At 51.0% G+C, this 21,949-nt stretch overlaps 10 protein-coding genes across 10 annotated transcripts; 5 read left to right on the top strand and 5 right to left on the bottom strand.

Annotated features, from left to right (window-relative positions):
* Positions 1–3,439: 3,439 nt before the first annotated feature.
* Positions 3,440–3,998, bottom strand: hhtA (histone H3; the record flags this gene model as incomplete). Its single annotated transcript, XM_040814103.1, has 3 exons — positions 3,440–3,717; positions 3,773–3,880; positions 3,974–3,998. 3 exons carry the CDS (start codon positions 3,996–3,998, stop codon positions 3,440–3,442), a joined length of 411 nt encoding a protein of 136 aa, XP_040662634.1.
* Positions 3,999–4,732: 734 nt separating this feature from the next.
* On the top strand, positions 4,733–5,527 carry ASPVEDRAFT_36261 (histone H4). Its single transcript, XM_040811168.1, has 3 exons — positions 4,733–4,805; positions 4,879–5,154; positions 5,211–5,527. The coding sequence occupies exons 1-3, from the start codon at positions 4,796–4,798 to the stop codon at positions 5,234–5,236; spliced, it is 312 nt and encodes a 103-aa protein (XP_040662633.1). The 5' UTR covers positions 4,733–4,795; the 3' UTR covers positions 5,237–5,527.
* Positions 5,528–6,387: 860 nt separating this feature from the next.
* Positions 6,388–7,066, top strand: ASPVEDRAFT_257942 (uncharacterized protein). Its single transcript, XM_040809818.1, has one exon. It carries the CDS (start codon positions 6,422–6,424, stop codon positions 6,860–6,862), a length of 441 nt encoding a protein of 146 aa, XP_040662632.1. The 5' UTR covers positions 6,388–6,421; the 3' UTR covers positions 6,863–7,066.
* On the bottom strand, positions 6,977–9,005 carry ASPVEDRAFT_258295 (uncharacterized protein). Its single transcript, XM_040809823.1, has 4 exons — positions 8,561–9,005; positions 8,007–8,501; positions 7,276–7,946; positions 6,977–7,215 (listed from the first exon to the last, which is right to left on the bottom strand). Exons 1-4 carry the CDS (start codon positions 8,750–8,752, stop codon positions 7,092–7,094), a joined length of 1,482 nt encoding a protein of 493 aa, XP_040662631.1. The 5' UTR covers positions 8,753–9,005; the 3' UTR covers positions 6,977–7,091.
* Positions 9,006–9,101: 96 nt separating this feature from the next.
* ASPVEDRAFT_146290 (uncharacterized protein) lies at positions 9,102–11,572 on the bottom strand (the record flags this gene model as incomplete). The annotated part of the gene is made up of 8 exons (XM_040808088.1): positions 11,493–11,572; positions 11,346–11,446; positions 11,070–11,293; positions 10,540–11,016; positions 10,124–10,487; positions 9,596–10,068; positions 9,337–9,540; positions 9,102–9,277 (listed from the first exon to the last, which is right to left on the bottom strand). The coding sequence occupies exons 1-8, from the start codon at positions 11,559–11,561 to the stop codon at positions 9,102–9,104; spliced, it is 2,088 nt and encodes a 695-aa protein (XP_040662630.1). The 5' UTR covers positions 11,562–11,572.
* A 347-nt stretch (positions 11,573–11,919) lies between these two features.
* ASPVEDRAFT_78615 (uncharacterized protein) lies at positions 11,920–13,673 on the top strand (the record flags this gene model as incomplete). Its single annotated transcript, XM_040816578.1, has 4 exons — positions 11,920–12,300; positions 12,356–12,906; positions 12,962–13,250; positions 13,323–13,673. The coding sequence occupies 4 exons, from the start codon at positions 11,920–11,922 to the stop codon at positions 13,671–13,673; spliced, it is 1,572 nt and encodes a 523-aa protein (XP_040662629.1).
* Positions 13,674–13,808: 135 nt separating this feature from the next.
* On the bottom strand, positions 13,809–15,334 carry ASPVEDRAFT_48964 (Zn(II)2Cys6 transcription factor; the record flags this gene model as incomplete). Its single annotated transcript, XM_040814102.1, has 2 exons — positions 13,809–15,222; positions 15,270–15,334. 2 exons carry the CDS (start codon positions 15,332–15,334, stop codon positions 13,809–13,811), a joined length of 1,479 nt encoding a protein of 492 aa, XP_040662628.1.
* Positions 15,335–15,774: 440 nt separating this feature from the next.
* Positions 15,775–17,447, top strand: ASPVEDRAFT_122191 (uncharacterized protein; the record flags this gene model as incomplete). The annotated part of the gene is made up of 5 exons (XM_040805960.1): positions 15,775–16,226; positions 16,276–16,426; positions 16,475–16,698; positions 16,771–16,867; positions 16,923–17,447. The coding sequence occupies 5 exons, from the start codon at positions 15,775–15,777 to the stop codon at positions 17,445–17,447; spliced, it is 1,449 nt and encodes a 482-aa protein (XP_040662627.1).
* A 95-nt stretch (positions 17,448–17,542) lies between these two features.
* Positions 17,543–18,658, bottom strand: ASPVEDRAFT_120308 (SMP-30/gluconolactonase/LRE family protein; the record flags this gene model as incomplete). Its single annotated transcript, XM_040805783.1, has 1 exon — positions 17,543–18,658. One exon carries the CDS (start codon positions 18,656–18,658, stop codon positions 17,543–17,545), a length of 1,116 nt encoding a protein of 371 aa, XP_040662626.1.
* A 1,197-nt stretch (positions 18,659–19,855) lies between these two features.
* Positions 19,856–21,920, top strand: ASPVEDRAFT_78611 (glycoside hydrolase family 32 protein; the record flags this gene model as incomplete). Its single annotated transcript, XM_040816576.1, has 2 exons — positions 19,856–21,750; positions 21,800–21,920. The coding sequence occupies 2 exons, from the start codon at positions 19,856–19,858 to the stop codon at positions 21,918–21,920; spliced, it is 2,016 nt and encodes a 671-aa protein (XP_040662625.1).
* Between the last annotated feature and the right edge of the window lie 29 nt (positions 21,921–21,949).

Here is a 21,949-nt window from a genome sequence, read left to right as displayed (position 1 = left end):
CTGTGGATCAGGCCGAGGGGCGGTCGAGAACGGACTGGCTGTCTTGAACTTGACACACCATGATGTGGACCGGGTGTCATGATCAGCATAACAAGACATTGTTCACTTCATAACTCAAAGCTTCGCCCATGTTATCGCCATTAAATCCGCATCGTGGGTTTTACCGTTTACTAAGCGGGTTCAAGCAGTATTTCTTCGGAATTTAGAATCAATCCCAGGTTCAGAGGTTGAAGGCTTCCGGTGTCGAGTTGCACTGCATTCGGCTCACACGGCATCTTGCGCTGCATTCGGAGTCGGCCAAATTCCTTGCACCGCGTGGCTTTCTGCGCTTATCCATCGGTCAGATAACAGATTAGTTATCAGATACCCCCGTGTTCTTAAATCCGTCCACGAGTCAGACTTTGATCCGACCGTGCATAACCGCGCACTGTGCAGGCCTTCAAGGGACGGGTCTCTTCATCTCGTATCTGCACCTCATCATAATGATATTCTCAACGGGATAAACCTCCGGGCGCCAGTTACAGGCAAAACTTCGGATATCGCCACCACGCACGATCCTCGAGCCCCAAGCCCAGCAGGCAGTACCCTTGGAACCTCCTAATTTTCATCGAAGCCTTCGTACAATTTTTATATCGATTTCGCCCCAATCGATCAAATTATGCCGAATCGTAACCACTAACCACGTTATGGCCATGGAGCCTCAACAAAAGGGGAGAAAAAACTTTACCAGGCGGCAACCCCGTCGACCCACTGCGCTGGCCCCAGTCTGCCGGAGGAACATCCAGATTCTAGAACTACGCCGTTAGCTACCAGATTTATTTGAGTCATAGCCACCCTGATATATAAAAATAACACTGAGACTTGGGATTTACCGAGGTATGTTGGCCTTTGGTGATTTTTTTTTGTTGTTTCCAATACAAGAACACGCAGCGTCGCAGCCTCTCCAGGGTTTCTAGAATCAACCAGCCTGGAAATTGCTTACTATCGGCTTTTGGCATCCCGCTCTCGTTGGCTCTGAATTTCGAAGCTACTGGGTTATTTATCAGCAATGACTGCTACCCAAAGGGTACCAACGTATCACTACTCTTGGTAGGAAGCACAATAAGTCTAGGGCTGCCACTTGGTCAATATTTCTATGAAGGTATCCACAAATCTCCTTTCTACGGCGTAGGCAGCATCCATCATGACTCCTGAATGTCATCTAGATGAGACCAGCTTCAACCCTCTCATCTCAGAAATACAATAGGCGGCTCCATCTAGGCATCTGCCTAATGTTCTCTCGGCCTCCACCTAGACATCGTATAACCCACCTCGATATATATACATGCGTAGACCAGGAAACGGAGTGATATCTATCATATTGCGGGAGAAAAATCACACTGGGATCAAGTGTTTCTGCTCCAGCGATAGCACAGAAGGTGGGCAAAATGGGTGATTATCTGCTCACCCTCAACACCAGCGTTCATGCTTTATTGAGTTCTTCATCGTCGGCATTAGCCAACCCTGCTGGGGTCACTAGCCGCTCCAATGCTCATTGTAATGCCAAAGGGTCGATTGCTGGGAGTGACCACTCTGACCCATCATCAGTACCAAATCAGAGCGTCACTGGATCTAATCAACTCGATAAACCTCGTCCGGCTCTCCTATCGCGTTCTTTATTATCGAGGCATACCGGTGCGTTCTTGTCTTGCTTCCCACACAGTGCCTTATTATGAGCAAAATGCTGGGGAACCCAAATATACGTCTTGCAACTCACTTGGAAACGCCAAAAACCCAAGGTGTTGCCTTGCTACCAATAGAATTAGCAACATTCAACGCGGTGCTGGTTCCCGCTCTCATCAGTAGGTATGTTATTGTGCTACCGCAGAGTTGGCCATATCCGATCTGGCGCAACTATTCGTCCGGCGGGGTAGACCATAACAGAGCAAAGAGACAACAGTAGATAGGGATGGTGTAATCCAATGGGGGTGAAAAGAGAGTTTTCATAACACGACGGACGACCTGGACTGGGTTGTTGGTAAACACTAAACAGCGAGTGCCTTGGTCCCGGGGCAGTCGTTTGCGTCATTGGTTGGTCGCCCCAGTTGGATCACAAAGTCGAAGATTAGGCTGTATCTGCAGGTCCCGCGGGTTCGACCGAGATATCAACGAAGTATATCACTTGAGTCTTCATTAAAATCCCCAGGCTGTCCATTTCATTTTAGAAGTCGTATGTTACTTAGCCTAAGCGTCCAGGGCGGTGATGAGGTCGAAATGCAAAGTAACTCGGTTTTGGTACCTTGAACGCTAGGTGGATAGGGGGACAAGAGTGACGGAAGAACATGGCGTTAGAAAAAGTCAAATACGAGGTGAATGGGTGTCCCTAATGCTTCCGGTAGGATATAGAAATACCAGCAGCACGATATAGATATTGTAACACAATATATCGATGATAATGGAGCATTTGTTGATGGACAAGAGGTCCAACCCGATTCTATATATTGAAGCCTGAACACCCAGTAGCGCTTCTCCATTCCCATCACCCCATCAACCAGCAGCTCCTATACACGCTATGCAGCCAGATCATGTTCACAATTTGATGCGAATACGTAACATTCAAATTTCTAGTCGAATCAAGACCTCTGTGATGCTCAAATTCACCATGAACGTACCTCACACCTGGTCTAACATCCGCTATCTTCCGGCAGCACAGGATCCAGAGCAACCCGACAACAAGAACGATAGACCCATTAAAACCACTATGAAAAGCACAAGTAATCCAACAAAATCATGCGTATGCGTATGCGTATCTGCCTGACGTCTACGAGGCCGATTACGTTCGGGTGATGAGTGTTAGGCTGTTTCAGGTAGGAATCGATTTCAGTGAAGGTACAGTCCACGGTCGCATTTCCTACTCCAGCTTACAGCACCTATGAAGTGAATCGTGAGACTACTTGATTCTACTGGCCTTGCGAAGAGGATGAGCAACTCAACATGATATAGTGCATATAATGATGGTATAATCTCTACGGTTCATCGCTTTCGACGATGACGATCCGACGAGCCTTGCATGCTGGGCGCGACTTGCGACCGGAGGCAACAACAACGCGACCGACGCGTCAAAATGCTACGCTGATTACGAGTGAATATGATGATCAGGACTAGACTTGATTGATCATAGATACTGAAATTCGTCTATGCCACCCGGTGGCACCGACAAGGATACCGTTCGAGGATTTGAAGTTCCTTAATGTACATAGTATTCGAATGCATCCATGATGAATCCGTCCAGCCGCTGGATGGGCAGCCTACTATTTATCGTAGCAAGAAAAACACGAAAACCCATTGCCGAACCCATTGATATTGGAAAAAAAGAAAACCCGTCATGTATCGCCAGTCATGAAAAAGAAAAGATGAACCCCATTATCGCCTTCCCATAAGAACCAACCACGAAACGAACTTAAGAACGCTCACCACGGAGGCGGCGGGCAAGCTGGATGTCCTTGGACTGGATGGTGACACGCTTGGCGTGGATGGCACACAGGTTGGTGTCCTCAAAGAGAGAGACGAGGTAGGCCTCAACGGACTCCTGAAGAGCACCGATGGCAGAGGACTGGAAGCGGAGGTCGGACTTGAAGTCCTGAGCAATTTCACGGACCAGACGCTGGAAGGGGAGCTTGCGGATCAGAAGCTCAGTGGACTTCTGGTAGCGACGGATCTCACGGAGAGCGACGGTACCTTCGTGGATGTTAGAAAAGGGCGACGATGATGATCATCAGGCATAACAACTTACCAGGCTTGTAGCGGTGAGGCTTCTTGACACCACCGGTAGAGGGGGCGGCCTTGCGGGCGGCCTTGGAAGCGAGCTGCTTACGGGGAGCCTTGCCACCAGTGGACTTACCTATTGAGGTAAAGTTAGCATCGTGTTATCCAGGAGGCGCGACAGTGACACGACCACGCCAACGAGAGGAAGTGCAGTGAGATGATGACTTACGGGCAGTCTGCTTGGTTCTAGCCATTGTAGATGATTAGATTTGATAGAAAATGTGGAGTTTAGGATGAAAAATCGACGATGTGGATGGAAAGTCGATGGCTGAAGATAGGTGCCGACCGAAAGGATAGATAGATGAAAGAAGGATGGAGGGGGCGGGTGGGGGAAGGTATTTGTAGTAACCGAGGGGCGGGTGGTGATCCTGTGGTTTGCCTGCGAAGTTGGGTGGCCTTAGCGCCGTTTCCTTTGATCAAAAAAAGCGTTCGGAATCCAGCACACCTTAGCCGTGATTTCGCGGGCCGGTTTTTGCTGGGAGAATCAAAAGGGTTGCGGGCCAGGGCGGTCAGCCTGGCAGTTCACGCTAAGCGAGACTTGGCCCGGTAGCCAATGAGCGCTCAGGATCATTGATCTGGAATGTCTCGCCATCACATTCTGATCCCAACCTCACTCGTAGACTGTCGTTCGATCAGATGAATTCCAATGGTTTCTGTAACACGTAGTAGCTCACTTGCAATTTGCGGAATGTTGATCCGTGTCCTGACGCGCTCTCGCGTTGAGATCAAGCTGTCCCTGCAAGATCAACCTGCGTCAGGGTCACGTTACCCGCATCTCAGCCCGTTGAGTGATCATCCGCTCTGATTGGTCGATCCTCTCGCCAGCGAGTGATTCCAGCTCTCTCCCCACGCGTCTCCCTTCTCGTATACAAATATCTCCCGTCCCATGGAAGCTCATCCACTCCTTCTATTCCCATCAATCTCTCTGTCCACTCGACATTAATTTATCTCCACAAAAACAACTTTAACCTTATCTCACACATCCATCAACATGTCTGGACGTAAGTAACAGCCATCCTTGCCCATCATGAGGCTATCTCGAAGATCCTCAACTGACGCGTTTTGTCTCTTCAGGCGGAAAGGGTGGCAAGGGTCTCGGAAAGGGTGGCGCCAAGCGTCACCGCAAGATCTTGCGTGACAACATCCAGGGTATCACCAAGCCTGCTATCCGTCGTCTTGCGCGCCGTGGTGGTGTCAAGCGTATCTCCGCCATGATCTACGAGGAGACCCGTGGTGTCCTCAAGACCTTCCTTGAGGGTGTCATCCGTGACGCTGTCACCTACACTGAGCACGCCAAGCGCAAGACTGTCACTTCTCTCGATGTCGTCTATGCTCTGAAGCGTCAAGGCCGTGAGTATCCTTTACCATCATTCCACTCAACTCGCTCTAACATAACTTGCTTTCAGGTACCCTCTACGGTTTCGGTGGTTAAGCGTGTTCTTTCTGCATTGTTTTCTTTTCCACCATCCTGCGCGGTCGGCGCGTCGGTTGCCCTTCCGCAGCAGTGACGCGACGGTTTGCTTTTTCGGGTTGGTTCACGGTATGACTGGGACGTTGGGGTGTTCTTTGATCTTTTATTACACAAGTGTCATGGGTCTCTGGGTTTGCTTTAACGTACTTTTTTTATTTATTCTCCTACGCGTCCACTACGGGTCAGATAGTGTGTTCGCCTTTGGTTCTCTGTATCATAACAGCCTTCATGCTCCCGGCTGTCGCCATGGGCTAAATAAAGATCGCGCGGCATGGTACGCGGTCATATGAATACAAACGATCAAAAAAATCAACCTATCTTCTGTAAACACTGCTAAGCTGTAACTCTTGGTGTTTTGTTTTTGACGCGTTCGCGTTTTTGGTTTTGTTTTGGTTGTGGTATCTTTCCGGGTGCTAGTGGGCTTGTTCCGCGTCTCTGTATTTTGGCCCCTTGGTGTTTACTCTATTGTATGTTGATGGTGGTTGGTACTATTCTATATCACTCGCGTGTCCTCTAATATCGTATTCTTATGTAGTGTTTTTGGTTCTACGATTTGTACGCTTCTGGTTACTGTTTATGTTATGTACGCTATATTTGTCTTAGGGATGGCCCTGGTGTAGTGTTTTGGGCTTAGATCCTTGGATTGTGCTCGCGAATTTCTATATAACTATGCTTGCTCTGCCACTGTGCTTATGTAGCTTGGTCTTCGTGTGCTTGTGTGTTCGATTGTAAAAATGTGGTGGTGAATAAGCTTGTTGCAGGATATCGTGTAGTACTGCTATGTGATACTAGTCGACGAAATATATATTGGAATGGAAAATAACCGAATCACGATATTCCACAACTACAAGCTCAAAAGCCAATTGTATGGTCAAAATTAACATGAGTTACAAATAATAAGTAAAAATAAAGTATCAATACTCAAATTTAGGCGTGATATCACAGCGTAGAAGCCATTATCCTTCCCATCGACCACGCGAGTCGAGCAAGCAAGCCGCGCCAAGACTGACCCAAAAGGAAAAACCCGAGCCGAGTTGCAACCCACGCCAAGACCTTCCCAACAGGGAAATAAACCGCAACGGTTCGCTCGGGGATTTATCGAGTCGAGTCGAGTCGCAACCCGAATGTTAGATCTACGAACCGGGAATGAATTGTCGTACCGGCCTTCCCACGACATTGGAAGATCATAGCAACCATAAAGCGACAAGACACTCTTATTTGCCCGACGAACCTTTCGCATCTCTTTCTCGACGGAGAGCTCGCCCGTTCCTGCACCAATATGTAGTAGGATGCCGCATGGGACAACACCGACCAACACGACGGAGGCCCGAGAAAACCCCCGAGCCACCTACTACGCGTCGAAAACCTGCCGATATGCCCGACGGTACGATGGACGCGTCCTACAAGCTCTGCCCCTCATATGGGTCAAAAGAGGAAATGAACGAGCATCGACATCAAGGAGAGTACGGTACACGGGCGCGACTGCCGATTCATGGCCGGGCGATAGCCACACTCGCCCCACAAAAGGTTGCAATGCCTACCGGGGACACAGTTCAACGTTGGTTGAAATTCCCAGGACATTGTTGAAAGTTCAGCGCCTAGGACAGTATCTACATAGGTAAAGGTAAGCATTGTTTGACAGGTTGAACTTCAACCAACGCCGAGGGTTTCTCTGCTCCGGGATTCTACTAATGTTATGAGAACATCAACCAACGCTGAGCTGTATGCCCCTGCCGACCAATATAGCTAAGACAACCGTGACAACAATGTGACGACGTGGGAAAGTGAGGGTATATTTAATCATGGACAAGCCAATTCACCGCCATCTATGACCCTGCCATTGCAGCAGTAGTGTCGGTATCACCGAGCCCCCGACGAGCAGAGCAATAATGATCCCATTACTCCCATAAAAGCCGACGCTCTCCAACATATCAGGGAACCTGAAAACGATCCGATTAGCGTACGGTAGCTGGTCAAATGAAGCGGTGCCATGCACTCACCAAAACGGCCCGATAAACCCCCAAGTTTGTCTTACAAAAGTAATAAAGACGCCGACCGCAGCTGGATCCCTCGAATAACAATCCACCGCATATGTGATGTCAACAGTCGTGACAATCTGATTTCCTGCAGCTGCAATCGCAGCCCCAACCAAGGGTGTAACATTCCAATTACTCGAGGCATTCTCAGTTTGGACGAGAAAGACCACGACCCCGCAGACAGCGAGACCAATACCGATATAACCAAGCCACAGCCTGTACTCGGGAGCCGGAGCCCGGCCCGCTCGCTTCTCGCGATGCCACATCCATTGGTCTGAGAGATGGCCACCTATGTGCTCGCCGAGGCCGGAGCCGATAATGATGGCTAGGTTCTGGAGGCCGACTTCCTGTGCGTTCAAGCCGAACTTCTCGGGGAAGACTTGTGGAATTTCAATGGATATTAAGATGCCCGCAAGAAGGAAGACCATCGAATAGGCGACGGCGGGGATTAAGACGCAAGGCCGTGCAGCCAGAGACAATGGACCGAGAAAGTCCCGAAGAGTCAGAGGAGTCGGATTAAGGCGACCGAACCCGAGAAGACGAGGCTTGCGCATCTTCCCGTCATCCCTAGTGGACGGAGTATAGAGCGTTTCACGGCCAAGGAAGAAGTAAAGGACAAGTTGGACACCATTGACCTGGACCATGTTAGAACCTGTCGCCCCCATACCCATAGCATGGACGATGGGAAGTCATACTATCGCGAGCGTCCAATAAATCCATCTATAACCCACCCTCATCACCGCGAAACCGAAAATAAATGGCGCCGACGGCACCCCGAGAGTTACCATCAAGGCCCAAACGCCTATGTATCGAGCACAGTCCCGGGAGAAGAACATCTCACGCACAACGCCACTTCCCATCGCCGCAGCGGGGCAGATAAAGAAAGCTGTTATTGCACGACATAGACCCATAGTCGCGTAGGAGGGACTCCTAGCACACCCGATATTCCCAACAAGGCTACAAACCAACGAGAGCAAGAAGATGGGACGCCGACCGTATCGATCTGCAAAGGGCTTCCAGAACAAAGGAGCGGCACCAAGAATAGCAATGACCAGAGAGGTGAGGTAGCTAGCCCGGTGCACGCTGACGTCCAGGTCTTCGGCGATCTCCACGAAGGCGCTCTGGATTGCTGATGCCGTGAATGTTGCCATCATTGCGTGGAAAGCCACCAGGGCCAGATTGGTGATTTTCTGTATATCAAAACGAGTGTTAGTACATGGGCATACTAACTAGGAAATTAGACACATACAGCCCATTTCGACCAGTTGTATGGGTCGGCGTCATCCATTGATGGGATGGGTCTTAGCTGCAATGTCCCATGCCGCTTAAGGAGATATTCTTGATGCTCTCTCGATAGACCTTCTTTGCCACCAGCGTTAGAGAGCTCGGCCGTGCTTCCAGCATTGTCTGCCTCGACGTGTTCAGCGTGTGGTTTATCCATTTTGAATATTGCGCAGGAACTTCACTAACTGACATCCGAATTACGGGACTGATCACCCTACCTTTATACACCGAGAGCCTGTGGAGATGTCAGTGACCCACAATGAAAGATCCCCCCAGGTTTTGCTGGAAACTGTCCCCGCACCGGGGTAAGCTTGAGCTACGAGCCCGGCCACAGGGCTGCCACTATTCAGGAGAGGGTTATACAGGTGGTTGATAGCCTTGAACCGCAACGGCAGCCCGTGAGCCGATTGGGCCGTTGCATGCGGGTAGCTGTCCGCCGATTCGCGAAGACCAACAGAATGTCCATTTAACCTCCACACTCCCTGTGGAGACCACTCCAGTGACAACTACTCGCACAGCGGGATGCTAGAGTATAGCTCGAGGAATGATGGATCCTGCTGGTCGAATTCGTCCCGGCTGAATGTGGTAAGGAAGTCGCTGGAGGGGCGTCCGATATTTTGTAGGATATAATCGCTATCCCAAAAGTCGAGGGAAACTGAGGGCACTATCCTGAGTTCGTCTCCTGAATGGTGGTCAGAGAACGGAAGTCACCATTGAAGACATGGGTGGCCAAGCACGCACCAAGTGTATCGAATATAGCCAAAAGTCGCTTAATGCAACAGCCCGCCTTCTGTGTGATCAAGCTGGATCTCCCAAGGGTCTCCATAACATTGAGCGTCTCGTCTATCTCCTGGCGAACCGCGATGGCGGAGCTGACATCAAGAACACCTGGTTCGTGCTTTGTAACAAGAAGAATTACAAAGTAATGTAGCGCGATGGTGAGCACTGAAGTGTGGTAAGCCCCAAGCCATTTGATGTAACCAAGCGAGATCAATCATACTCGAATAGTTGCAGGTGTACCAAGCAGCAAAGGTACTGGTGAACGTCGCGCGGGTGTTGCTGAGCACAGATATTACCCTTCGCAGTTCGCGCACAGCATGCCAGTCATCCTGGACAACAAAGGGCAACCTCTGTCTCAGACGGTCAAGCGCCCGGGGCTCATTAGTAGACTCCCTAGTCGAAAGGAGGAACTGTGAAATGAGAGGGAAATTAGCGAGCATACGCATCCGATAGTATTGAATTGTCAAGAGCACCCGTGCCGCAATGCGACCATCGGTCGTTCCTGGACACGTCGGTAATTCGGACCCTGATATAAGCCCTCCGACTGAGGTTAAATTATCAGACCACTCTTCGATACGCCAACTCAAATCCATCCAAGGAGAGATCAGAGTCTGGATCTTTGGCGGCTCCATCAGCTCTAAGTTACCGCCATACAACGATTCTATGGCCTGTTCAATAACAGAATGAGACGACCTGTGATACGGTGAGCGGCGTTTGCTACTGGAAGTGATCAAAGGAAGCGCCTTACGCGAGATGGATAATGTAAAGATCGCTGGTGGTCGGATTTGCTTTGGGGGCCACTTCGTTGTTGACTGCACTAATAGATTGCGGAATCATGAACGGCCGGCCTTGCGTCAAACCCATAACCCTGCACCCATTATTAGCCTGCTGGATAGCTCCACACGAGCTGAGTACTTCCCTATCGTTCATGACTACACCATCCCAGAGACGCAAGCGAAGATTACTTTCGCCTGGTCTACACGAGGCTGTGGGAATCTTAGAATGGAGCCCAACGTGGAAAGCAGCCTTCACACATAGCGCATGAGTTGTATAGCTGGATATCGAGCGCTGGTGATTCTGCTTGTATTCGACCACGAGGAGCAGTGCCTGGACTTCAGAACATATCAGCTTCCGATCAAACCCACATGCTGACGCCAAATATACCCAACTCATAGCTCGGACGCTCTATGGTTCTCGAGTCCAGTAGTGCCACAGATCTCCGGTAGAAATCCTCCTGCCGTGGATTACCCAACGATGCGGACGCATGTGCCCAGACAATGTTTAGTAGTGCAAGTAACACTCGGCGGAATTTTGGGGGACGCTGCTCTGTTGCTTTATGGTACTCCTCGAGCAAATCTGACTTGCTGATATATGGGAGTACCATATTGATGGTGCAGAAGAACCGGTCGAGAAGAAGCGTGGCTTCTTCCTTCGGGGGCAGCGTATACAGCTCATTCGGCGCCGGTGTCGCTCTCGCCCCTGAACTACACGCCGCCATAGTTGAAATATCACTATGATGCTGGACACAGTGGTAGCACGAGTCCAGGTTCTGTGCCACCTCGTTTGATGGTAGGTACATCATTGTTGTTTGGGCAAAGATTCTTGATACCAGACGAAACATCGCATAGTTGGAGCTAGGCCCTGAAGCGTTTGTCAGGCAAACATTTGCACATGGAAATATGTGGGCGACTTACCGAAAAAACCAACTTCACTATCTGATGTTTCTGTCAAGGCGTTCGTTGATAGTACGTCTACGGGTACGCCCTCGTCTACGGCCGTCTCCTGGTCACAAGGTTCTTGGTCTCTCTGGCTGCACCCGGGTGTGTCGTCAGTCAATGGCAATTGGGGGTCTGTAACCGCTTGAAGTTTCCCCTCGAGTGTCTCTATTCTTTTGAGCAAATCACCCCGGTTTCCAGCCCTGAAACGTTGTTAGGTGCAAGGGTGCTTACAGAGTGAGACCCAAAACGTACCGTGCCGTTTTTGTCACACGACTGCCACCCGGAGACGGTATGTAAGAGCAATCTAGATGTAGGTCCTGGCACCGAGAGCAATTTGGTCGTGACCCTTCACACTGCGAGGTGTCAATTCATGGTGTTTAGACCGACTCGGGCACTCACCTTGAGTTTCCGGCGCCGACACTCAGTACACGCAACTTCAGTTCTCCGCATTCTGCGTATATTGCTCATACTGTACTGCAGTGCTATGTCTCTCCATGTCTGGCCAGTTTACTCCGAATCCTTGTCTCTTCTCCACGATATTCCCCCATATCACGGGGTTTCCCCACACAGTGACTGTGAACTCTCTGGCCAATCGGGAGTGTCCTTCCCGATCTCCTCCCGATCAACACTCAACACAACACACACTCAATGTACATCGCCAATTTGTCATGCCCTTGAGGTATTGGACGTCATATGTGCGGGGCGATTTGTTTTCAACGGAAACGATGTCTAATCCCGCGTACCCGAGATGGCATCGAGATAAATACCTACCGTGTCCTGGCCCAACCACAATGGACACCGCTACTCAGCCAAAGAGCGAGCAAACATGTTGACAGTCCTGGTCGAGTTATTGAAAGGGAACCCACTGGCTGCTGGGGGTACTGCGATTACTGCGATTATACTGATATATGTCATATATCAGCGTTACCTCCACTCTTTGGCCAAATACCCGGGCCCGTTCCTCGCTAGCGTCACAGACCTATGGCAGGCTCATCAGTTCTTTACCCTCCAACAGCCGTACAACCTGACAAAGCTTCACGAAAAGTACGGGCCTGTTGTCAGATATGGACCCGACAAACTGAGTGTCACATATGAAAGCGCCATACCGATAATTTATCAGAAAAGCGCAAGATCTATGCCGAAAACCGAGTTCTATGATGCTTACGGAGCCGCTCACCCAAATGTATTCGGCATGCGCGATGAAATAGTAAGCAGTTAAGGCTTGGTTGGAGATTGGTTCAGCATCTAATAGTTTTCTCTAGTTGCACTCCACAAGACGACGTCATATGTCACATAGTTTCTCCTTGAGTTATATCAAAGAAATGGAGAAGTACATGGACCTTAACATCCACATCTTAAAGGACCGGATTCGGACTTACTGCTCCACGGGAGAAGTTTTCAACCTCAAGAAATTACTACATTACTATATGATTGATGTGATAGGCGAACTTGCCTTTAGCCAGTCCTTCGGGGTACAAGAAGCTGATGACGAGTTGCTTGTCCCTCCCGTGATCGAGCACAGCCTTTTAGCCGCCGTGACAGGCGCATGGCCTTGCATGACAAAGACGTTGAAGAAGTGGCTCCCTATTGTACCACATGATGGCCTTCGAAAGCTCTTTGCAGGCCGGAAGGCTTGTGCTGATCTTGCTTCGACATGCGTTCAGCGTCGATTGGCGGACCTTAAGGGCGATGAAACCTCTTCCAGCATGGAGGATAGAAAGGATATATTGACCAACCTGATTAAGGCCAAACACCCTGAGACAGGCGAGAGACTTACACGAATTGACCTGGAAACAGAGGCGTTTGGTTTTATGTACGTTTATTCCTTGGAATGGTTTTGTTGACAATGGACGCTCACAACGTCTCAGTATCGCGGGAACCCACACAACCAGCGCTACCTCAACCCTCTTATTTTACCACCTCCTCCACAGCCCCGAACTTATGAGGAAATGTATCGAAGAGATCGACTCTAACCTCCCAGTGCTCGAGCCCACCGAGTCCGCATACTCCGTCACCGCCGCCGAATCCTCCCTCCCATTTCTCCGGAACTGTGTGCGCGAGAATTTCCGTATCACACCAGTCTTCACAATGCCGCTAGCACGCCGCGTCATGGACCCAGCAGGGATAACCATCGAGGGCAACCATTTCCCCCAAGGGGTGCGTACCTGACTAAACGAAATTATTGTTGTTTTGCTGTACATTTTCAGTTAACCGAGTAACATCCTATAGACATCCCTCGCTGTCTGCAACCACGCCTTCCACCACAACCCCACCGTATGGGGCCCAGACCATAACATCTTCAATCCAACCCGATGGGACGACCCCAGCGTGAACGCCAAGGCACGCCTCTTGATGCATTTCGGCCTGGGTGGCCGACAGTGTATCGGGAAGACGGTAGCCACGACCAACATATACAAGCTGTTCAGCACGCTTCTCAAGGAATTCACGTTTGAGCTAGCGGATGAACAGGAGCGGGCGGATGTGGAAATGGGGATGTATAAGGGGACGATCCCCGACCTGGTCAGTGTTGGAATTAGTGACATGAAAGGACCATTGCTTGTTAGGGCTAGGATTCGTTGAGAGGGAGATTCTCCATCCAGTGCTCTGTTTGAGGCGGCCTTGTGATGATGCATAGATCGGGGCCACCGAGTACATTCAGCCCCCGAAATACGTAACTGGATATATGCAACGCATTTCTGTACTTGGAGACCACGTTCACTGTAGAAGAAACTTGGACGCGCGAATCGTGGACCAGTTCGCGGCTTGCTGTGACGACTTCAAGGTGCTGTGTATAAACCGACTTAGTTCTTCGCCCGTTTGTCCATCGAGGCACGAAATACGCCGTTGGCCACTTGCCTCCAATTCCACTTTTAGCGAGTGCAGGCTTAGCGAAGCGACTACATTTGAGTTGATAATCGCCTCGCAATGCGGCCAATCGAGCAGCGCATTAATCGCGCGCAGGCGGATTGAATAATCCGGACAATGGGACGCGATGAGATAGAGACCCGGAAGAACACCATAATCCAGAGTGATTGTTGGGCGTTCAGGGAATCGAGCTATGAACGCGTCGTAGAAAGACATCAGGTCTTCATAGTCCGGGACGAACTCGGCAGGAATTGAGCCGTTAAACAGACATGTCTTGATAGCTACGATCTGACCGCGGCATTGGATCGCGTAGAGTTCCAGCGCGCGTTGTTCTCTGTAGCTAAGCTTGTGGTAGAAGCGATCGTGAAATGATAGGACCTGCGGGCTGAGTTCGCACCATAGCGAGAGAATGCGCTGTTGCTGGCTGTGCAGATTGTCGTGGTCGGCTTGAATATCAGCATCGGAGAGAGGCCAACATTTGGCGAGAAACGGAATGCCGATGTTCATTAGTTGGTGGATATGTTGATGCACGTCGCGTAGACTATGCAGTGGGAAAGCCTCAGCGGAAGATACCTCCTCGTCGGGCTGTATATCCGCGAAGAGGAACGGCTTGCCGGGGCCAAAGTGAGAGAATTCGACGTCTAACCGCTGGTATGTTTCGATCAACGAACGCTCTAGGTGATGCTGCTCCCGCTCTAGTGCCTCCTTTAAAACCCCAAGGCCACCACGAAGATGCCGCAAGGCACTATCATACTGTCCCAAAAGCAAGTCAGAAATGACAAACAGCAGACAGCAGAGTAGCACGACCTCCCGCAGCTGGGGATCCCGCGACGCCTGGCGATCGTTCAGGATCGAAAATGCACGCGAGGCCTGCTCAATAGCAAACCGGTGCCGCGGCACAAGGAGGTTCTCACCAGACAGGCGCATCTGGTTCTGGAACGAGTCCTCATGGACGGCACCTAGCATACTGGCAGCGTGATAGGCGGCGCGGTCGACGTGGGTCATTTGCATCGAGACCCGACGCCAGAGCGGCGAGTCGAGGAAGGCCGCTAAGCTGGGGATGGAGCAGTGCACGAAGTACGAGAAGGACCGCATCTCGTCTGCAGTAGTGTGCCATCCTAGCCGGGATGTGGCTGGGGGGATGCTCGCCAGCGCGAACTTCTTTACTGGCAGGCGCGCGAGGTCATATCCGTCGCATTTGCGGCCGGTCGAAACGCAGTTGTTGCATGCACCGGGCGACTCGTCGCATTTCTTATGGCGGGCGCTGAGATTGTCAGTATTTTCTAAGTAAAGTATGGGGGCGATTCTCACCGGCAGGTTCGACAGCCCGTCAAGGATCGCGTGGTGAACTTTCTGCGACGTGCCAGCGAAGACATTAGAGGCAAACAGAGACAGGTGTTCAGTCAGAGACGATGATCACCGTAAGAAAACTTGGACTCAGCTTAGCAGCCTAGACTCATCTTGGTCTTCGCTTAGACTCAGTTGACTCTTTGGACTCAGCTTGGCTTCTTCAGCTCTGATCGGCAAAGGTACGGCGTCCAAAGGTCGGAACTGAACTCACATTTCATCAACTCTTATCCTTCTGGTGTATACTTCATTGTCTACACTTTCTAACTTCCACTGAGATGACTTGCTGCTTGAATTGGCCTGATTGGCCTGATTGTCGGTCAGGAATGTTGCCATGCCTTGCATATTATCGCAGGGATATGCCGATGTCGCAGTCGTGACCCGCTGCATGGAAAAAGCAAAGATGCAGCGACTGATTTAAAATCATCGATTCTCATTTCAGGCTTCTGCCACGGTGTCGCAAATAACGATGATCCAGAACAAGAGCGACGGTGTCACCGAAAGCTATGAAGCGAGGCCTGTGGAAGAAGAGAGAGAAGCCCGCCTCATAGTGCGGAAATTCGACGTACGGCTGCTAACCCTGTTCACAGTGATAAACCTGTTCAGCTTCATCGACCGAGTCAATATCGGGAATGCCCGCTTGCTGGGTTTGCAGGAGGACCTGGACTTGTCCGGCCTCCGCTTCAATATCGCGCTGACATGCCTGCTTGTCTCATACTGCGTTGTCGAACTACCATCCAACATCCTCTGCAAGCTTATCGGTGGCCATATATACGTGCCGATACTAGTCTTCTGCTTCGGCACCGTTACCCTGCTTACCTCGCTGGTGACCGATAGAGGGGGGTTGTATGCCTGTAGGTTTATCCTGGGCGTATTTGAGGGAGGGATATCCCCAGGAATCGTCTTTCTTCTGTCATTATTGTGAGATATCAAAAGGTCTACCTGCTTAAAGCCAGTCTAACACCTATAGTTATCGCCGCCATGAACTCGGATTCCGAACAAGCATCTACATCTCCGCGTCCTCTGCGAGCGGCGCATTTGGCGGCCTGCTTGCCATCGGTCTAGCCAAAATACCTGCCTGGGGACTGATCCACACGTGGAAAAACATCTTTTTCTTTGAGGTTAATATGTTATTCTGATCATATTTACACCCGGACTAACTCTGGTAGGGGCTGGTATCTGTTATCCTCGGGGTCATCGCATTCTGCACCATCCCAAGTGGCCCCGGAAGCGCGAGGTTCTTGACCCAGCCGCAAAGAAAGCTGGCTGTAGATAGGATCCAGATCGATGCAGCTGGGACGAGTGAGCATTCACGCACTAGACTGCGACATGTTATTCAAGGCCTAACGAATCCGCCTATCGTGGCCTGCGCAGTGGGGTTCTTTTTTGGGAAGTGTGTTGTGTCTTTTATACTCTTGGAAGAAAATTATATGAAGCCTCTAGCTTGCTAATCAGGGGTTTACAGTACATGCGCACAGTCGTTCTCCCTCTTTTCGCCATCTATCATCCAGGCAATGGGATACACAGGCGAGCTCGCGCAGCTTCTTTCCGTTGGACCATATGTAAGATACCAATACCATGAGAATGCTAAACAACCTCCTAACCATAACCAACCAGGTCGCAGCCTGCATTGTCTCCATAATAGTCGGCTATATCTCAGACCGCTACCACACCCGCGGCTGGCTCATCCTCCTCACAGCCCCAATCGGCATCACGGGGTTAGGCATGCTCCTCTTCCTCCCGGCATCCAACCCCGGCGCAAAATACGGCGCTCTATACCTCGCCGCTCCGGGAATCTACGCCTTCCTCCCGTTGTGGATTACCTGGGCTGTGAACAACGCGGCTACGCCAACTGTCAAGGCTGTTGCGGCGGGACTGGTCTTTGCTGTTGGTTCGTTGGGCGGCATTCTTGCGCCGTGGGTGTATTTGGCCAAGGACGCGCCGGAGTATCGGCAGGGTCATGCGATTCTCTTTGCGTTTTTGTTTGGGTCATGGGGGATTTGTGCGGTTTTGATAGGGTATATTAAAAGGGAGAATAGGGCGAGGGAGATGGGGAGGAGGGATTGGGTTCTTGATGGGCTATCGGAGGAGGAGAAAGTGGAGTTGAGTAGTCGGCATCCGGGGTTTAGGTATGCAGTTTAGATATAGAAAGAGATATATGGCCATTGCTCTATCCTATTGTTCTATATATCTTATTATGTGGATACAGATCCACTGTATGCAGACAATGTACCTGTTCAAGCATGGTCTAAAGGAGACGGACTATGACCAATGTCCATGGTGTAGACATAGATCGGCTTCTTGATAGTAGTCCTTTGCCCGCCAGGCTGCACAAACCGGTTTCCTCGGTTCAGCTGCGACGCACACATCCACAGCCTCTGCTGCGTGTCAATCCACATCGCATCAACCCACAGCAACCGCCCATCACGCACCAGCAGGCTCGTCGTCCCGTTCGGCGCCAACCGCCGAATCTCCTGCCTGTCCCCATCACTATAATAGATATTCCCCTCCGCATCAATAGCCGTACCCCCAGTGCTAGGCGTCAGCGAGAAAGGCTCCACATACCCCGGCAGCGCCGCCGCCGCCGTCTCGTTATGCAGCGCCTCGTTCAAATACTTGGTCTCAATCCGCCACATATACCCAATCCCGGGTTGGTAGTAAAACCACTTCCCATCCGGCGAGACCTCGAGGTGATCGGCATGGATATACTGCCACTCGCCCGTGCTCGCAGAGCGCAGGAACTGGCCCTCAGCAGATAGCGGCATCAGTGCGACAACAGACTTATGTCCGCGGAGCACCACGCGCGCAGCGCCCGTCTCAAGATCCAGCACAATGATCGAACCGATGCCGAATTCTGTTATATAGGCGTGTCTACCATTAAACCGGACGTCGTCCAGCAAGCCTTCCTTGGTTATGGCGTCGCCGAGGTAGTAGATGCGTTGGACTTCGTTCGTGGTGAGATTGATGGAGACGAGTTTGGAGCTGTCCACGACCCAGAGATTCCCGTCTGGGCCTATACGCTGCGCATTTGTGGAGACGAATTTCGTTTGTGAGTCGTGTGCGCTGTCGGTGCTTGCGTTCCAGGAGTTCCAGGCGGCGTTGGGATATGGGCGGAGCGTGGAGTTGGTGTTAGGGCTGCTGTCGATGACTTCAACGATTGATGCGCCTGTTGTGCCGTCGATGTGCACGAGGTTGAGGAATGTGCGGCCTTCTGGAGTGGTGCTCGCGCCTGTTGTGGGTGTGTCTAGGATGATGCTGGTTTTGAGGCGGTTGTCGTGGTCTGGGGTTACGTCGGCTTGAACGAGTAGGGTGAATAGGGCCAGGATGAGGCCGGGAAGGTGGAACTTTAACATTGGGATGGTTTGGACGTTTTATGGTTTTGGAGTTTGAGAGTTTGTTATTTTGAATGTTCAAGTCGGTGTACTGGGGTTTTTAACCTTCTCTGGCCCCGAAATCGGATATCTGATTCAGACTGCATATACCACGCATGCAGATTACAGAGTAGTCAGCCCGACAAGGATGAGACATACTTGGCCAGTCGGACGAGAAATCGTCAGCTCCTAGAACTGAGGATCGGGCTTCGAGGTGGATATTGCAGTGCTTGGTGTAGACCTGTATACTCGATCTGATAAGACCGAAATTGACAACCACAGCTTGTACGGAGTATGCAACTTTATTGATCCCGTCTCTCAGCCATAGTGCCCAGCTTTCTACGCTTATAAAAGTCCATAGGAAGCCCCGTCGGTCTGACTCGGTCGGCAAGGCTGTAGCTCCTTAGGATTTTGACCGCATATCAGTCGGTCCAGTGTCCGAACAATTGCTTGAAACGAGACGCCTGTTATTCAAGGGGTTGCATTCACAGGGGCATTGCTCGAAATGGCGGGAGAGTTGGCTCGAATGAACAATCCAAGTAAAGTCATAAACACGCCCTTGGCGGTTTTTGTCTTGTGACTTCCCAACTATGTACATTCTGTAGGAAAAGAATTCCGAGGCCAAGAATAATGGTTTGTGACAGCCATCTTGATTATGCTCGTCGATATAAGAATGTTGGTCTTTTCTCTCCTTCGACGTTAAAGTTGCCGATATAAGCATTGCCCTCTGTTGGTTCTGTTCATATTGTAGTTGATATAGCTAGGTTCTATCCCCAGTCGATTTCAACAACGCGACCAGGGATGAGCTGATTGAACCGAATCACAATGGATGCAACTTGCAAGGAATGTTATGGCATGAATTGCCAACGGCCAACTGGGAAGGGAGGGCCCAAGCGTCAGAATGTTCGTTCTATCCCCAGTCGATTCCAACAACGCGACCAGGGATGAGCTGATTGAACCGAATCACAATGGATGCAACTTGCAAGGAATGTTATGGCATGAATTGCCAACGGCCAACTGGGAAGGGAGGGCCCAAGCGTCAGAATGTTCAAGGGGCTCCTTCCTGGTATGTTGACGGCGCAGTCGCAGCTTCCTATACAAAATTGTCAGTCCTTAAATACTCATCGCTGGACCTGGTCCTCTTTCTCTCCTTCAGCAACTCCAGGAATACTCGCGGCCATGAAGCTCCCATCTTCTCTGGACATCCTTCTCGCCAGACAGGCGGTTGGTGGTATTGAGGTTGACTACAACTCACCACCCCCAGACCTGTCCACACTCCCTGAGAACTCGCTGTTCGACACCTGGAGACCCAAGATCCACGTTCTGCCTCCAAATGGCCAGATTGGGGATCCGTGTGCGCATTACAATGATCCGGCCACGGGCTTGTTTCATGTCGGATTCCTCCACAATGGAACCGGCATTTCCAGCGTCTACACCGATGACCTGGTAACCTATCGTGATATAAACCCTAACGGGGGCTACATTATCGTTGCTGGCGGCCCCAATGACCCCTTAGCCGTCTTCGATGGATCTGTCATCCCCAGTGGAATTGATGACCTGCCTACGCTCCTTTATACTTCCGTCACGTCCTTGCCAATCCATTGGACTCTTCCATATACCCTTGGAAGCGAGACTCAGTCACTGGCTGTGTCTGACGACGGTGGCCACCACTTCGACAAGCTCGACCGAGGCCCGGTCATTCCGCTTCCGCCAGACGGACTCGATGTTACGGCCTTCCGCGACCCATACGTATTCCAAAATCACGAGCTGGATGAAGTTGTCGGTAGTGACCCAGATACATGGTATGCCACCGTATCTGGGGGAGTCCATGATGTAGGACCCGGAATATTTCTCTACCGCAACCAAGACCCTTCATTTGAGAACTGGGAATATCTAGGCGAGTGGTGGCAAGAACCCGCCAACTCGACCTGGGGTGACGGCACCTGGGCCAAACGCTGGGGCTACAATTTCGAAACGGGCAACGTCTTCTCTCTTGATCGAGAAGGGTACAACGTTGACGGCCACACGTTCATTACTGTTGGCGTTGAGGGTGCATACGCGCCAATCCAGCCCTCGGTTACATCCATGCATGCCATGCTGTGGGCAGCGGGAAACGTTTCCTCAGAGAATGGCGAAAGCGCTACCTTCACGCCTTATATGGCCGGTGCTTTGGACTGGGGCATGGCCGCATACGCCGGTGCTGGAAAGGTTCTCCCCAGCACTTCTCAGGCTTCTGAGAAGAGTGGAGCGCCAGACCGCTTCATCTCGTGGGTTTGGCTCACAGGCGATGAATTTGGCGCTGCCGCTGGATTCCCTGGTGCCCAGCAGGGATGGCAGAATACTCTTCTGCTCCCGCGTGAACTGAGTATACATACAATCCCCAATGTGGTCGATAACGAACTCGTCCACGAGACTGCGTCCTGGCGCGTGGTGGAGCATGACGGCGAGAGAAAATCGGGTGGTGTCGAGCTGGAGACACTGGGAATCAATATTGCGAGGGAGACATACGATGCAATCGTCGCCTCTTCAACCTCGTTTGAGGAGCCTCCGCGAGACCTAAATGAAGCCGGCACTGTTCCATTTGAGCGCTCGCCCACTAGCAGGTTCTTTGCCCTTGAAGCCCAAATCTCCTTCCCCCAGTCAGCGCGAGACTCTGAAGTTCAGTCCGGATTTCAAATCCTTGCTTCTGAGTTCGAGTGGACGACAATCTATTATCAATTTTCGAACGAGTCGATTGTCATTGACCGTAACCAAACAAGTGCTGCATCTGAGACTACACCTGGTCTCGGTACTGTGACCGAGTCTGGCCGTATCCGGCTTTTCGATATCGCGGGTGATTGCGATCATGATGGACACGGAGGACACGATGGTGGCCACGAGGGTGACGGTGACCACAACGGCGGCAACCACAATGGCGATGGGGGTGACAAGGACCGTGCTCGCCCCCAGAAGCAAGATGGCTCCTGCGACAAAGACCACGATAAGATTGAGACATTGGATCTCACCATTGTCGTCGATAACTCGGTGCTTGAAGTTTACGCCAACTCACGATTTGTTGTGTCGACCTGGGTTCGGTAGGTGTTTGATTTTTTGTTGATGAGAATTCACGCTGACTTGTAACAGACCTTGGTATGCCAATTCAACGGAGATTCGCTTCTTCCACAACGGCGAGGGCGAGGTCAGCTTTGGCAACATTGCTGTGCATGATGGCCTGTATGATGCGTATCCGGACAGGGCCAACTGAATATTTTCACTGGTTGATGTATTAGCTTG

This window comes from Aspergillus versicolor (genome assembly GCF_001890125.1).
Source record: "Aspergillus versicolor CBS 583.65 unplaced genomic scaffold ASPVEscaffold_1, whole genome shotgun sequence".
NCBI classification, from domain to species: Eukaryota; Fungi; Ascomycota; class Eurotiomycetes; order Eurotiales; family Aspergillaceae; genus Aspergillus; species Aspergillus versicolor.
This window is presented reverse-complemented; position numbering and strand designations above follow the sequence as displayed.

What these genes read in the sequence shown, in the direction of transcription:
- ASPVEDRAFT_258295 (XM_040809823.1), bottom strand. Translation starts at nt 8,752, where the DNA reads ATGGATAAACCACACGCTGAACACGTCGAGGCAGACAATGCTGGAAGC. An exon ending in ACAACTGGTCGAAATGGGCT is followed by an intron (nt 8,502 to 8,560) that starts GTATGTGTCTAA and finishes TTTGATATACAG; the next exon opens with AAAATCACCAATCTGGCCCT. An exon ending in GGGTTTATCGGGCCGTTTTG is followed by an intron (nt 7,216 to 7,275) that starts GTGAGTGCATGG and finishes GATCGTTTTCAG; the next exon opens with GTTCCCTGATATGTTGGAGA.
- ASPVEDRAFT_36261 (XM_040811168.1), top strand. An exon ending in TGCTCTGAAGCGTCAAGGCC is followed by an intron (nt 5,155 to 5,210) that starts GTGAGTATCCTT and finishes ACTTGCTTTCAG; the next exon opens with GTACCCTCTACGGTTTCGGT.
- ASPVEDRAFT_257942 (XM_040809818.1), top strand. Translation starts at nt 6,422, where the DNA reads ATGAATTGTCGTACCGGCCTTCCCACGACATTGGAAGATCATAGCAAC.